General features: G+C 52.0%; 1 protein-coding gene across 1 annotated transcript in view; it reads right to left on the minus strand.

Annotated features, from left to right (window-relative positions):
• DNAH17 (dynein axonemal heavy chain 17) overlaps positions 1–15,751 on the minus strand; it is a 156,276-nt gene that overhangs the window by 42,276 nt on the left and 98,249 nt on the right. Inside the window, exons 49-56 of the mRNA XM_063718301.1 lie at positions 13,993–14,095; positions 12,821–12,968; positions 12,361–12,452; positions 10,204–10,365; positions 8,772–8,936; positions 8,381–8,572; positions 2,174–2,440; positions 197–358 (exon numbers count right to left, since the gene is read on the minus strand). Of these exons, the coding sequence (XP_063574371.1) occupies positions 197–358; positions 2,174–2,440; positions 8,381–8,572; positions 8,772–8,936; positions 10,204–10,365; positions 12,361–12,452; positions 12,821–12,968; positions 13,993–14,095 (1,291 nt within the window). The remainder of the gene's footprint in view (positions 1–196; positions 359–2,173; positions 2,441–8,380; positions 8,573–8,771; positions 8,937–10,203; positions 10,366–12,360; positions 12,453–12,820; positions 12,969–13,992; positions 14,096–15,751) is intronic.

Consider the following 15,751-nt stretch of genomic DNA (forward strand, 5'->3'; position numbering starts at 1 on the left):
TCAAAAATATTACATTAAAACCTCACTTATCTTGATGCCTGAGGTTTCTCGCAGCCTCTTAAACGTTGAGCCCAAGGCGGATGCCTCACTTGGCTCGCCTTAATCCCAGCGCCCTTTTCTCCCAGGGAGCCAGCCCTTGGGCCTGTCCTTGTCCTCTGGGCTCTGTGCTCAGGCAGAGGTGGCCTCAGTGACTCACAGGAATCCCCTCGGTCTCCTCCAGGAAGCGCGCGCTGACGGACACCAGGGCATCTTCCGGCCACTCGTGGAACCAGTCGATGGCCGTGCAGTTGACCACAGCTGGAAATTTTCTGGCTCGTACCCGCAGCACGGAGCCCACAGGGGAGAAACACAGGATCACCTGGGTGTGGGAGACACAGATGCGCTGCCCACTGGGACTGCAGTGCTGGGGCCTAATCCATCACTCTGCAGAAAGCTCTGCCAGAAAGCAATGCACCCTGCTGGGCTCAGCTGCCCAGGGTCTGGGCAGCACAGTCCCAGTTCTGGGTTTGAAGGGCGGCCGCTGCATTGCAGTGGATAAATGCTCATCTGGCTTCATGCCTCTCACTAGCAGTCCCAATCCCTCTGGAAGGGGCCCTTGCCTCTCTAAAAAAGGCCGGGCAAAGGAAGGAATGAGGAGTGGGCATCCACACTGGGCAGATGAGGCCCCAGAATGGGCCGGGCTCCAAGCCCTTAGGTTTAGCAGGAAGGGTCCCCGCTGGGCCCTGAGAGATAGTGGCTAATTCCAAGAAAGGGCAGGGAGTCCCTGGGACCCCAGCTGGAGAAGGTGCTGTGGAGACAGGCCTGAGGGGCTCTCTGGCTAGATGAGGACCTCCCTTGTCATGGGTCTCAGCCTCCCAGCTGCCCTTGCTCTCTGGTCCCCTTTCGTGGCGTAGGTGTTGCACGGACGCTGCCATTGATGGGGGTGGCTCACGCTTGGCTGACTTTGCACCCTTCACTGCGTGATGACGTGAGGGTGAGGACAGAGCCGGCACTGGCAGGGCACCAAAGAGGATCCAGAAGCAGGCAGCGCCCATCAGGGGACGCCTTTGGCTCACAGATAACATTCACTAACTGGGCTACACAGCCCGCAGAGGGGAGGGAGGGCCCCTGCTCTGTTTGAGTCAAGCAGGGGAAAACGATGGCCGGCAGGTGCCCAGGAGAGCTATGGGGTTGTCACCCCGCAAAAGGCAGCACCACCGAACTCTGGAGAGGATGGGGCCAATAGGTCCAAGGGGTTCTCTGTCCTACTAGGGGAGTTTAGCCTGCTTACCCTAGAGGCGATGTCGAAAGTCAAGGTTGGCCAGGCAGCACTTTGGGAGGCCGAGGCAGGTGTATCACCCGAGGTCAGGAGTTCGAGACCAGCCTGGCCACCATGGTGAAACACCGTCTCTACTAAAAATACAAAATTTAGCCGGGCGTGGTGGTGGGTACCTGTAATCCCAGCTACTTGGGAAGCTGAGGCTGGAGAACCATTTTAACCCAGGAGGCAGAGGTTGCAGTGAGCTAAGATCGCACCATTGCACTCCAGCCTGGGTGACAAGTGAAACTCCATCTCAAAAAAAAAAAAAAAAAACAAAAAAAAAAGAGAGAGAGAGAGAGAGTCAAGGTGCATTTATCTACTTAAACTAGCCATGTATGGGGAGGGGGTCCACATAGAGTCGGCTGTCTGTCTACATCTGTGGATTTAACCAACCATGGACTGAAAATTGTTAAAAAAATAATATAACAATAAAAAATAATACAAATAAAAATATAGTATAACAACTATTTACATAGCATTTTACATTATATTAGGTATTATAAGTAATCTAGAGATGATTTAAAGTACAGGGGAGCGTGTTCAAAAATACGACACTGTTTTATATCGGGGCCTTTAGCATCCATCCCTCCGTGGATTCTGGTATCCATGGGGGTCGTGGAATCCAACCTCCTCAGATACCAAAGGACGACTGTAAAACACTTCTTTTGGCCCCAAGATACCTCTAACAACCCACGTGAAAAAGTCTCCAGGCTCGGGTTCATCAGACAGCCCCACCCCTCACACTCTCCTAACAGGATTTCACATCCCGTGAAGGATCATTCCTCCTGCTCTATGCAGAGCAAAAACTCAAACCCTGTATGCCACGGGCACCAAGCTGGGCTCCTGAGGCCCTGCCGAAGACGGGAGTCCCACCTTGAGCTGTCTGCGCACTTTTTCGATGAAGAACTTCCAACATGTTTCCCGAGTGTCATTCATGCCAAGGGACTTGACTTGGGGTCGCATGGAGGAGATGATGTTCTCCACCTCATCCTCCATAAACAGCCCGGGGATCTCTCCTGAAGCCAGCAGGTCATTGATCAGCACCAGAAACTGCTCCTCGGCCACCTGGGAGTCTGTCATCAGGAACACCGAGGGAATGTTCTTCACGGCAGCCTTTATGTACTGAGCAGCGAGGTCGATCTGGACGGAGTGAGGACACGCTTAGGGGCCTTGGTAAGAAGATGCTCAATTAGAGACATCTTCCACAACCACCCAGAGCACAGGGCCATGGGGCCAACTTTTTTTTTTTTCTTTGAGACTGAGTCTCGCTCTGTCACCCAGGGTGGAGGGCAATGGTGCAATCTCGGCTCACTGCAACCTCCGCCTCCTGGGTTCAAGCAATTCTCTTGCCTCAGCCTCCTAAGTAACTGGGATTACAGGCACATGCCACCATGGGGCCAACTTTCTTTTTTCTTTTTCTTTTTTTTTTAAGACGGAGTCTTGCTCTGTCGCCCAGGCTGGAGTGCAGTGGCGCGATCTCAGCTCACTGCAAGCTCCGCCTCCCAGCTTCACACCATTCTCCTGCCTCAGCCTCCCGAGTAGCTGGGACTACAGGCACCCGCCACCAGGCCTGGCTAATTTTTTGTATTTTTAGTAGAGATGGGGTTTCACCATGTTAGCCAGGAGGGTCTCGATCTCCTGACCTTGTGATCCACCCGCCTCAGCCTCCCAAGGTGCTGGGATTATTGGTGTGAGCCACCGCGCCCGGCCCACGGGACAAACTTTCTAAGAAACATAGGCCAGGTGCGGAGACTCATGCTTGTAATCCTAGGGCTTTGAGAGGCCGAGGTAGGAGGATCGATTGAGGCCAGGAGCTCAAGACCAGCCTGAGCAACACAGCAAGACCTTGTCTCTAAGGAAAAGAATAAAAGAAGGGTGCAGGAGACCCAAAACCTTGAATGGGGCACGGCCAGGTTCACAGCAGCCATCAGGACAACCCAAGTGTCCATCCATGCATGAACAGGTACACAAAACGTGGTCCATCTGTGCAATGGAATATGATTTGGTCTTAAAAAGGGAGGAAATTCTGACATGTGCTATAGCATGGACAGACCTTCAGGACATGATGCTGAGTAAAATAAGCCAGACACGAAAGGACAAATACCATGTGATTCCACTTACATGAGGTCCCTAGAGCAGTCAAAGTCAGGGACAGAAAGAAGAATGGAGGTTGCCAGGGGCGGGGCTGGGGGATTGGGGAGTTGTTGTTTAATGGAGACAGAGCTTCTGTTTGGGAAGATGAAAGGGTCCTGAAGAAGGAGAGTGGTGACAGTCACACAACAGTGTGAATGTGCTTCATGCCACCAAACTAGACGTTAAAGGTGGTGAAAATGTCTTATTATTATTTTTTTTTTTTGAGACAGAGTCTCACTCTGTCGCCCAGTCGCGATCTCGGCTCACTGCAACCTCTGCCTCCCGGGTTCAAGGAGTTCTCCTGCCTCAGCCTCCTGAGAGATTACAGGCATGTGCCACCATGCTGGCTAATTTTTGTATTTTTGGTAGAGATGGGGTTTTACCATGTTGGCCAGGCTGGTCTTGAACTCCTGACCTCAAGTGATCTGCCCACCTCGGCCTCCCAAAGTGCTGGGATAACAGGCATGAGCCACCGTGCCCAGCCAAAAATATCTTACTCTATTTGTCTTAGAAAAAAAAAATTTAAAAACAGGCCGGGCACGGTGGCTCACGCCTGTAATCCCAGCACTTTGGGAGGTCGAGGAGGGTGGCTCACCTGAGGTTAGGAGTTGGAGACCACCTGGCCAACATGGTGAAACCCCATCTCTACAAAAAATACAACAATTAGCCAGGCATGGTGGCACGCGCCTGTAATCCCAGGTACTTGGGAAGCTGAGGCAGGAGAATCGCTTGAACCCAGGAGGTGGAGGTTGCAGTGAGCCGATATTGTGCCATTGCACTCCAGTCTGGGCAACAGAGACTCCGTCTTAAAGAAAAGAAATAAATAATAGTGAAAATGGTCAATTTTACACTATGTATATTTTACCACATATGCAAAGGGAAAGAAAAAAATCTTAAATGGAGACCCTAAAAGGGGCCCTGAATAAATATACTGCAGGCTTGGACTGGGAGCCTTAACAGTCAACCCCCTTTCACAGTCATCCACAGCAGGATTTAAGGACAGGGCGAGAAGATGATTTCATAGGAATTTTGCAAGAATAAATGAAAAGTGTTTTTTTTTTTAAGCATTTTACAGAGCAGTAGGAATAGCTCGTTATTTTTGAATATGCCATTTCCACGTATATATACGTTCAGAAACGCCTGCCAATTTCATCCAAGTAGTGATGTGTATTTCCAGCGCTTTGGCGATTTGCTTATCTATAATATTTAATTTAAAAAACAAGACCTGTGGGCTTCTGTACTTATTGAAGAGGCTTTAAAAGTGTCCATATAGGGACCCCAGTGGCTGCTCCATCCTTCGGAAGCAAGTCCGACTCCCTGAAATCTCTCTGTTCAGAGAGAAACCTCACTAGGCCTCCTCTTTGGGAGTTGACTGGGGTCAGAAGCCAGCCTCAAATCTCCTATCTTTTGACAAGCTAAGAAAAAGCAAGGGGAAGCTCTGAGCCTGGAAAAGCAGGTGGGCCGCAGGTGGGACTTGCGCCAAGGCTACGTCCTTAGACCCTGCCTCGAGGCAAGGGGCATAGTGTGAGAGCCAGAGATGACCTTGAGTCAAAGACAAATCACTCTTCTCATTTCACAGTGTAGCAAGGACATTGGGTGGAGACTGACCATACCAGAAATCTTTTCCTTTTTTGTTCTTGTTTCTGATTTTACTTTTTTAGAGTTAGGGCCTCACTCTGTCGCCCAGGCTGGAGAGCAGTGGCATGATCATAGCTTATTGTGGCCTCGACCTCCTGGGCTCAAGGGATCCTCCTGCCTTGGCCTCTCAAAGTGTTAGGATTACAGGCTTGAGCCACCGCTCCCAGCCCGTCTGGCTTTCACAGCCACACTGTCCCATGTGGAGTGGCCCTCACCCTGCCCACTGTGACTGCTGGGCTGCCCCTGGATCCTGGGCTGTCCCCACCTCACCTTCCCCGCTCACTCTCTGGCACAGTCCCCTCCACTCCCGTCCTCTTATGCTGCTGAGGCTGGCCCCCACATCTCTACCCGCATCCTGTCCCTGCACTTCCCAGCCCCATGTGTCCCGCTGTGCACTGGCCACCTCATCCCCAGGTATCTCATCTCCTCCGGGCCTGGCTCCAGGGTGGTTCTCCCCCACCCTCCCTCCTATCTTGGTTGAGAGCCCCATGGTGCTACTGAAGCTGGAGCTGCCTGCGTCCCTGTCATCACTGTCAGCCAACGATGGCAATCGTCACCTGCATCTAGGCCCGTCTAGGGACCAGCCATTAATAAGAGGGCACAGGCTTCCCTTTCTCTGGCCAAAACATCAGCAGCAGTGCCTTTCCTTGCCATAGCCAATGCCACTGGCAGTAGATAGGCAGGACATGGAGCCGAGATTTGGGAGTGGGGGTGTGTGAGACATTAGGGTTAGGGAGTAGGGGTGTGAGGGTTAGGATTAGGGAGTAGGAGTGTGAGGGTTAGGGAGTAGGGGTGCGAGGGTTAGGGTTAGGATTTGGGAGTGGGGGGTGCAAGACACGCAGCAAGGCCTCCTCCCTGAGAATAACATGAGGCCAAGCCCCCACCCCACCCGATGGCTGCTTCTCACCCCTCCCCTTTCATTTGCAGGAAGCTGGGGGGTGGGGGGTGGGGGGTTGGGGGCCGGGGGGCCGGGGGACCTGAGCCGCTGAGACCACGGCCCCTCATTCTGCTGACAGGCTTTCTTCATGGGGCAGCCCAGCTCTGGCTGCTGACTCAGGCCGGGGGGGAAGGTTTCACAGAAATAAAAACTCCCCACTGCCTGGCCCCGGGGGCTGTGTGTGGGGTGTGGGGAAGGGAGCTGGGGTAGCACCTGAAGGTTTCGGATCCTGGACCCCAGCCGAGTCCCTGAGGTCACGCACGCCGTCTCTGCAGGCACAGCCCCCGCTGGCCCTGGTTTCCCCTCACCCTCTGTTCTCCCTTCTCATCGCACCTGCCCGCTTTCAGCCTTTGTGGGGTCGCAGAGCTTGTGCCCCAGCTCCACCCAGGTCATCCTTCAGCAGTTTCTGTGCTTTCAAACTATCCTTCCCGTGTCCTAGAACACTACCATATCCTGCCCGCTCCATCCCCTGATCAGACATCTTAATGGAGTCTGGTTTTCTTGGGACCAAGCCCAGGGCTTTTCACACGGCACGCTGTCCTCCAGGGTCCATTCTCCACCCATTTCCTGTGCACCCCTAGCCTCCAGCAGGTGCCACAGCTTCCGGGACCTACTTTATAATATTACATAATCACAAACATATGTTACCCTCATAGGGGTGAGCCTATTACTATGGCAGCACCATTAGAACAATAATCATGTGGAATGGCTCAGGAGTCTGGCTCCCCCAATACAATACAGGAACTTTTAGCCCTGTTTACCTCTGCTCTTAGTTCTGAATCCACAGAAGCAGCTTAAGAAATGACAGTGATAGCAAAGCTGATTTGTGATGGGTGTAGGGGCAGTGAAATTCCACAGCCCAGATCATAGAGCCGCAGCAGCTGATGCTGATGAATAAAATAGTACCGCTGAGGCTGAGGCTGAGCACCCACGATCAGCCCCAACAGGGAGGATCAGGGAGAAAATCCCCACAGGGAGGCAGAGCAAGAAAACGATGCCGTCATGAACGTAAACCAACATGATTTAGTTAATAGACTAGAGATTTCAACGGAGAAAGCTCAGTAAAACTATACGGCTCCAGGTTCAAATGACACTTGAGTGGCCGCAGATACCAATATGAACTAACTCCATCAGATGCGCTGAGAACCCATGACACACTACCACTCATGGGTCCAGAGGACAGGGCTATGTTCGGGAGTGCCCATCTGAGGAGTTCAAAAAAGAGCAGACCGGCCCCTTTATACATGGAATAGAATCTGCTGGGAAGGCAGAGAACAGCCAGCCAGAAACTGGAGGCTCTCCCAGAGGTTGGCTGTCCCTGGCACAGCCTGCATTGCCCCTCCAGGGTCTCTGTCTGCAGACATCTCCCACCACTCCCAGCATCACTGGCTCCAGGTCCGCCTGCTAAAGCCACCAGCCCAGCGACTGTCTCAGGGCCACGTACTGCGGGAGGGTCCCCTTAGGTTCCCCCTTGGGTCTGGCATCGTCCTGGCCCCACAACAGCGGCCCCAGCACAGACACAGAGAAGGCATGGCTGTGTAGAATGGTCCAATCAATTTCAGGTCTAATCTCAAGTATGATGATTCCTTCTGAACTAATGGCACGCAGTTGCCTGGGAGAGCAGATTTTCAGGAACAAGAAATCAATAAAAATCCGCAGCAGTGTGTCTTGGGCATGGGAGACCTTATGTTTACTCTAATGTTTATTTCATTCATTCCAAAAGCAGCCATTCAGCATCTCAGGCATGCAGTTAGACACCCAGTCATGGCTCTGAATTCTGTAATCTGGAGAGAGAATAGGGAACAATTTGGAACACTCAGTGACCAAGGGCAGGAATCCAATCTCTCTGCCTCTGTGATCTCGGTTGATTCTGTGGACTTGTGTCCATCGAGTAGTCGACAGATGCACGCTCCACCTCAGTCACCCGGGCACGCACACGGGCCGGAAGCTTTCACACCCTTCACCCTCAGTCACACAGGCCGGAAGGTTTCACACCCTTCACCTCAGTCACACAGGCACGCACACTGGACGGAAGATTTCATACCCTTCACCTCAGTCACACGGGCCGGAAGGTTTCACACTCTTCACCTCAGTCACCCGGGCACACACACTGGCCAGAAGATTTCACACTCTTCACCTCAGTCACCCGGGCCGGAAGGTTTCACACCCTTCACCTCAGTCACACGGGCACGCACTCTGGCCGGAAGGTTTTCTGGCCTCTGCTTTCTAAGATAAAGACCCTTTAGATAAGGACTGTTGGTGATGCTCGGACTCCCTGTACTCGCTGGCTTCATTTTGGAAAAGGGAGTGAAGTTTTTCTTTACTCCCTAACCCTACCCCAAAAGGCAGCTTATTGAACAGTAAGCTCTCACCTTGAGGTCGGGGATCCCGTAGCCCTTCTTGAGGGTGATCTGAAACACGTCAAGGCCACTGATGTACGCTGCCAGGCGGGAGAGGCTCTGTTTGCCACTGCCACCCACCCCCACCAGCAGGGCATTTCCCCGGGGAGACTCCAGGATGCGATTAATTCTGCAGATGTGAGCCACGGCGTCCTCAAACAGCACCTGCAGAAACCGGAGAGATCCCGCAACATCCTGTAGCACCTGGAATCACCTCTGTCACCAGCACGGACTCTGCACACGCTGAGGTGTGCACTGTGTGCCGTGCAGCCCCACACAATGCCACTCAGATGTCGATAATGCAACCGGAGAGGGTGACCCTGTCCAGGTCCTGTGCCCTTGCTATCAGCTCCAGCCTGCTCACCAAATTCATGACTGCATTAACTTCATTGTAGCTGTCCAGGACGTCCGCAAGGAGCTTGTTTAGAGGAGCCATGTCGGTTACAGGAATGTATTTGGGATCACCAATCCCTTGAGCAAAGTGGCAGAAGATATTTGGCTTGGCAAATAAGAGTTCATCACCAAGATCCTAGGAAAAAAAAAGACAATACTTCTGGTTTTTGCCAGCATGACCACACAGATAGTTAACAGCAGCTCAGTACTTTGCTAAGGTGGCCTAGGAGGTCATCCCAGGGTACGAGGCCAAGTCTCCAGGGGCCCCAAACCTGCTGTCGTGGGCCCAGCAAACCACTGGGGCAAAATTTCCTAGAGTGGGAGGGTCTGATCCCCACTGTATCAGGAACCAATTCATAGTCCAAAGAAATGATTCCGCCAAGGACACATGGGACACACCAGCGAGGCACACTGAGCCAAGCAGGGCCTTTCTCCACCCCAAGTAGACAGAGGGAGGTGATCACACCCTGATCTACTGAGCGGTCAATTCCTCCTCACTCCGATCCACAGCCACGTGCCGGAATGCGTGGCACCCTCGGACCCACAGCCACGTGCCGGAATGCGTGGAACCCTCAGACCCACGGCCACGTGCCGGAATGCGTGGAACCCTCGGACCCACGGCCACGTGCCAGAATGCGTGGAACCCTCGGACCCACGGCCACGTGCTGGAATGCGTGGAACCCTCTGACCCACAGCCACGTGCCGGAATTGTCGCGTGGAACCCTCGGACCCACAGCCACGTGCCGGAATGCGTGGAACCCTCCGATCCACAGCCACGTGCCGGAATGGTCACGTGGAACCCTCGGACCCACAGCCATGTGCCAGAATGCGTGGAACCCTCGGACCCACAGCCACGTGCAGGAATGGTCACGTGGAACCCTCGGACCCACAGCCACGTGCAGGAATGGTCGCGTGGAACCCTCGGACCCACAGCCACGTGCAGGAATGGTCGCGTGGAACCCTCGGACCCACAGCCACGTGCCGGAATGCATGGAACTCTCGGACCCACAGCCACGTGCAGGAATGGTCGCGTGGAACCCTCGGACCCACAGCCACGTGCAGGAATGGTCGCGTGGAACCCTCGGACCCACAGCCACGTGCTGGAACGCGTGGAACTCTCGGACCCACAGCCACGTGCAGGAATGGTCGCGTGGAACCCTCGGATCCACAGCCACGTGCTGGAATTATCGCGTGGGACCCTCGGACCCACAGCCACGTGCCGGAATGGTCGCGTGGAACCCTCGGACCCACAGCCACGTGCTGGAATTATTGCGTGGAACCTAACACAGATCTTCCCACCCCCAACAAAGGGCCCTTCTGAGAGGGCTGCAGTTCTCATTGGCCGCCGACGCTCCACCCTCTTGGAGCCATTCTGGGCTTGGCAGAGGGACTGGGCAGCTTACATCAAAGAACTTCTTAGTGGAGGCCATGGTGACTCTATGCAATGTTTCCTGGTCTTTTTCGTCAACCATTTTGTCACCATACACTCGTTCAGCCTCATGTAGCCAAAGGCGGACAAGGTCCAGTGGGGTTTTCAGAACTTCTGCTGTGGAAAATAAGAGTCCCTACCCCAAACACGGGATGGTCAGCACCATCAGCTGTTACGAAGGCGCTGGACATAGATGACCCTGAGGAACAGCCCCCTCCCCCGGGGCGAGGGGACCTGTTCAGCTGATGGCACAGCATTCACTTGGGGCCAGGGAAGCCACTCATCATGGAGGTCCCACAAATCCCGGATGCCAGTGTGAGTGTGTCCTGAGAGATGTGGAGTTTTCCTCGTAGAACAGGATTGGGGCCTCATCCTCTAGTAGAGTGAACGGTGGAGAAGGGACAAGGGAGGCCAATTGCAAAGGAAAGCAGGTGACTGATGCCACAGGGCAGGTCACAGGCTTGGGTACCACAGCAAGCCTATCTGGTCCAGTCCTGGCTTGGCCATTTACTAAGCAAGCGACTCTAGGCAAGCTCGACAAGAGCTTATTGAGGGCCTGGAATTTCCCAGGCACAGCAATGATGCAACAGACCCTGACGCTGCGGAGTTGACATGCTAGTGGGGGAGGTGGCCAGGTACACAAAGAAATAAGGTAATTGCACAGTATGGTGTGTGCTCTGAATGACACACCCAGGGCAGTAAGACAGAGTGTGAGGGATGAGGAGTGGCCTCTGTGAGAGCGTGACATTTGGGCCGATACTTTATTTTTTTTTATTGTTACTTTTTGATATGTAGTCTCACTCTGTCGCCCAGGCTGGAATACAGTGGCACGATCTCAGCTCACTGCAACCTCTGCCTCCTGGGTTCAAGTGATTATCGCATCAGCCTCCCGAGTAGCTGGGGCTACAGAGGCACACTCCACCATGCCCGGCTAATTTTTGTATTTTTAGTAGAGACAGGGTTTCACCACGTTGGCCAGGCTGGTCTCGAACTCCTGACCTCGTGATCTGCCCGCCTTGGCCTCCCAAAGTGCTGGGATTACAGGCGTGAGCCACTGCACCCAGCTGGGCTGATACTTTATATGGGAGGAAGTGGGCATAACTTAGCCTCCCTCAGCCACAAACTCCTGCTCAGTAAAATGGGGATATAAGCACCAAACTTATGTGTTGTTGGAGGAGGAGAAAATGGGAATGTAAGGTGCCAAACCCAATCCCTGACTCAGAGTAAGCAGTCAGTAAATGAGAGGAAATATTACCATCACCGCCATCACCGCCATCACCACCATCATCACCACCATCACCATTATCATCATCTCCACCATCACCACCATGTGGCATCATCACATCACCATCATCCCCACCATCACCACCATCACCACCACCATCACCATTACCACCATAACATCACCATCAACACCATCATATCACCACCACCATCACTATCATCATAACTATCACCACATCACCACCATCATCATAACCATCACATCACCACCATCATCACCACCATCACCATTATCATCTCCACCACCATCACCACAATCACATCACCACCACCACCATTATCACCATCACATCACCATCACCACCACCATCACTGCCACCACTGTTATTATCATCACCACCACCATCACTACCACTATCACCATCATCGCCACCATCACCACCACCATCGCCATCATCACCACCACCATCACCACCATCACCACCATCACTATCATCACTATCATCACCACCATCACATCACCACCATCATGACCATCACCATTACCACCATCACTACCACTGTCACCACCATCATCACCACCACCACCATTATTAGTCATTATCACCATTACCATCACCACCATTATCATTACCATCACTATCACCATCATCACAATTATTACCATCATTACCATCACCACCATCACTACCACTATTGCCATCATCACCACCACCATCACCATCATTATCACCACCATCACTATCATCATCACATCACCATCATCACAACCATCACCATTATTATCATCATTATCATCACCACCATCATCAGTCCACACCTCCCTGAGAGCTGTGATGAGGAGAGCACCTGTGGATCAGGCACTGGGCTGTAAGGCAGGCATGACATAAAGCTACAAGAGCAGTACCTGGAAAATACTGGAGAGGTCCCTGAGGTTGAAGACATAATGAAACTTAATGGCCGTGGGAAGAAATGTTGCCGCGATTTTCTGATGCAAAGCTGTTAGAGGAAAAAGACGCGTCAATTCTCATGTCCTCTTAATGGCCCCAGGAAGTGCAAGCCTCAAGTTTCTAAAGCCAATGGACTACGAAATGGTGACAACTGGAGTAAGAAATCTGCACAGCTCTTTGAAGTGGGAGGGAGTTTGCTGTTCTCCTTAAATCATTTGTGTATAGAATTTCCCAGCCTCTACCTCCCCATGAAGCAATTGTATTTCACAGTTTCTCCTGTCGAAACATAGCATCGTTTTTAAGATACTGATTTAGAATTATAAATAAAATATTTATCAAGGGAAAATGTGAAGAACCATCAGCCCACAGAGCCATAGGTTTTACCGATGGGAGAGGGGATGAGGCCAGCCAACTTACCCAGGGCCGCGGCCACCAGCTGGCTGCTTATCCTCTGGATAGCCACAGAGACCAAGCGGAAGGCCAGGTGCTGTGTCAGGATCGTGTTGTAGATGGTGGTGAGGGCCTCCTGGCCGGGGAAGCTCACAGCAAACACGCAGAAATGGCGCTACCCCGAAACAACCAAACGTTCCCGTCAGCCAGCTCTTGGGGACCTGCCCGGGGCCAGGGCCACCTTCGCGGGAAAGTGGCCCCTGTCCTCATGGGCTAAGGCCTTTTGGGCACTGTCAGAATGGGCAGTTACCCTCCTTGTGCCTTGCACGTGGTAAAACCGCATTAAGTATCATTACACATCAAACAGCCAAATTTACTTCACGCTCTCAAGAAGAATTTTGGCAAAGGCAAGAGATGGGCTCAGAGTACAGGCCTGGGTTTAAATCCAGATCTCTATGTGTTTAGATAACTTAGAGGCAAAGTCTGTCTGGGTAAGGGCTACAGATAAAATACAGGATGCCCTGCTAAATCTGAATTTCAGATAAACAATACTTTTTTTTTTTTTTTTAAGGAATAGTATGTCCCAGGCCGGGCATGGTGACTCACGCCTGTAATCCCAGCACTTTGGGAGGCCAAGGCGGGCAGATCACTTGAGGTCAGAAGTTCAAGACCAGCCTGGCCAATATGGTGAAACCCCGTCTCTACTAAAAATACAAAAATTAGCCAGGTGTGGTGGCACACACCTGTAGTCTCAGCTACTTGGGAGGCTGAGGCAGGAGAATTGCTTAAACCCGGGAAGCGGAGATTGCAGTGAGCTGAGATCACACCATTGCACTCCAGCCTGGGTGACAGAGTGAGACTCAGCCTCAAAACAAAAACAAACAAAACAACAACAGTATGTCCCAAATATTGTATGTAACATACTTAGACTAAAAACTTATTTATTTATCTGGAGTTTGGATTTAACTGCATTTTTATTTGCTAACTCTGCCAGTTGACCAGGTCACAGGGAAGGCTGGCTAGCTGCTTGTCCTCTCCATGCCCTGGAATTTTCTGACACATTCTGCAAGGTTAAAGAGTTCTCCAGAGAATGTCGGCCTGCAGCCCTAACACCCTAAACCAAAGCTTTTCCTCTCATTTGCCAGAAGCAAGCCTCAGACTCATGGCAGGTGACAGGGATGAGTAAGGTTTCTGCTTACCTGAAGCCTGGAGTCGATGGTGAAGGATCCAGAAGTGGGGTTCATGCAGGCCACGTACTGACAGTTATGGACGTCTTTTAACGTCAGCTTATGTCTGTCATACCTGAGGGGGGAGACCAGCATTCATGTTGTGCCCCCAGCCTGGAGGAGCCATCCCCTGCCCCTACTTCGCTCCTAAGAATGCCCTCCTTGTTTTTTTTTTTTTTTTTTTTTTTTTGTTTTTTTGAGACAGAGTCTCGCTCTGTCGCCCAGGCTGGAGTGCAGTGGTGCAATCTCGGTTCAATGCAAGCTCTGCCTAATTTTCTGCATTTTTAGTAGAGACAGGGTTTTCACTGTGTTAGCCAGGATGGTCTCGATCTCCTAACCTCGTGATCCGCCCGCCTGGGCCTCCCAAAGTGCTGAGATTACAGGCATGAGCCACCGCACCCGCCCCCCCAACCCCCTCCTTTTTTTTTTTTTTTTTTGAGACGGAGTCTCGCTCTGTCACTCAGGCTGGAGTGCAGTGGCATGATCTTGGCTCACTGCAACCTCCACCTCCTGGGTTCACGCCATTCTCCTGCCTCAGCCTCCCGAGTAGCTGGGACTACAGGTGCCTGCCACCACACCCGGCTAATTTTTTTGTGCTTTTAGTAGAGACGGGGTTTCACCGTGTTAGCCAGGATGGTCTTGATCTCCTGACCTTGAGATCTGCCCACCTCAGCCTCCCAAATGCTGGGATTACTCCATGTGGTTTTAAAAACCCTCCACAGATACTGATAGTATGTGAAGCAGCTGCTGTGACTTCATGCTCTCAAGAGAAATTTTGAAACAAGAGGCAAAAGAGTGGCTCAGAGAGCAGGCTGGGGTTTATGTTCCAGCTCTTCCCCTGAGCGGTGCTGGGGTCTGGGAAGTTGGTTAACATCTCTGTGCCTCAATATTCTCACCTGTGCAATGGGTCATTAGGAGGATAAAATGAGCTAACATATGAAAAAACACTGGGAAGTGTACCTGACATACAGTAAGTATGCAATAAATGTTCACCGTCCCTGTCATCAGGATAATTATTAATGGCTGCTATTATTAAATAAGCTGAATAGGCCGGGCACAGTGGCTCACGCCTGTAATCCCAGCACTTTGGGAGGCTGAGGTGGGCAGATCACTTGAGGTCAGGAGATTGAGACCAGCCTGGCCAGCATGGTGAAACCCTGTCTCTACTAAAAATACAAAAATTAGCCAGGTGTGGTGGCAGGCACCTGTAATCCCAGCTACTTGGGAGGCTGAGGCAGGAGAATCGCTTGAACCTGGGAGGTGGAGGTTGCAGTGAGCTGAGATCATGCCATTGCACTCCGGCCTGGGCAACAGAGCGAGATTTCATCTCAAAAATAAAATAAAATAAGCTGAATAATTTCCTTGATGTCACACTACACTAGTTACTTTTTTTTTTCTTTCCCCTGAGACAGGGTCTTGCTCCCTCACCCCAGCTGGAGTGCAGTGGTGAACACAGCTCACGGCAGCCTCTATCTCCTGGGCTCAAGCCATCCTCCCAACCTCAGCCTCACACTACCATGCCCGGCTAAGTTTTTGTAGAGACAGGGTCTCACTATGTGACCTGGGTTCAAGTGATCCTCCCGCCTCCACCTCCTAAAGTGTTGAGATTACAGGCCTGAGCCACTGCGCCCAGCACCTTTTTTACCCCCATTATGCACTTTGTGTGTTGGAAATTGTTGTCTCTTGTTAGTTTCTAGTAATTCCTTGTATATTTCAGATATTAATCCACTGT

The sequence above is a fragment of the Pongo abelii genome, chromosome 19 (genome assembly GCF_028885655.2).
Source record: "Pongo abelii isolate AG06213 chromosome 19, NHGRI_mPonAbe1-v2.0_pri, whole genome shotgun sequence".
Lineage (NCBI taxonomy): Eukaryota > Metazoa > Chordata > Mammalia > Primates > Hominidae > Pongo > Pongo abelii.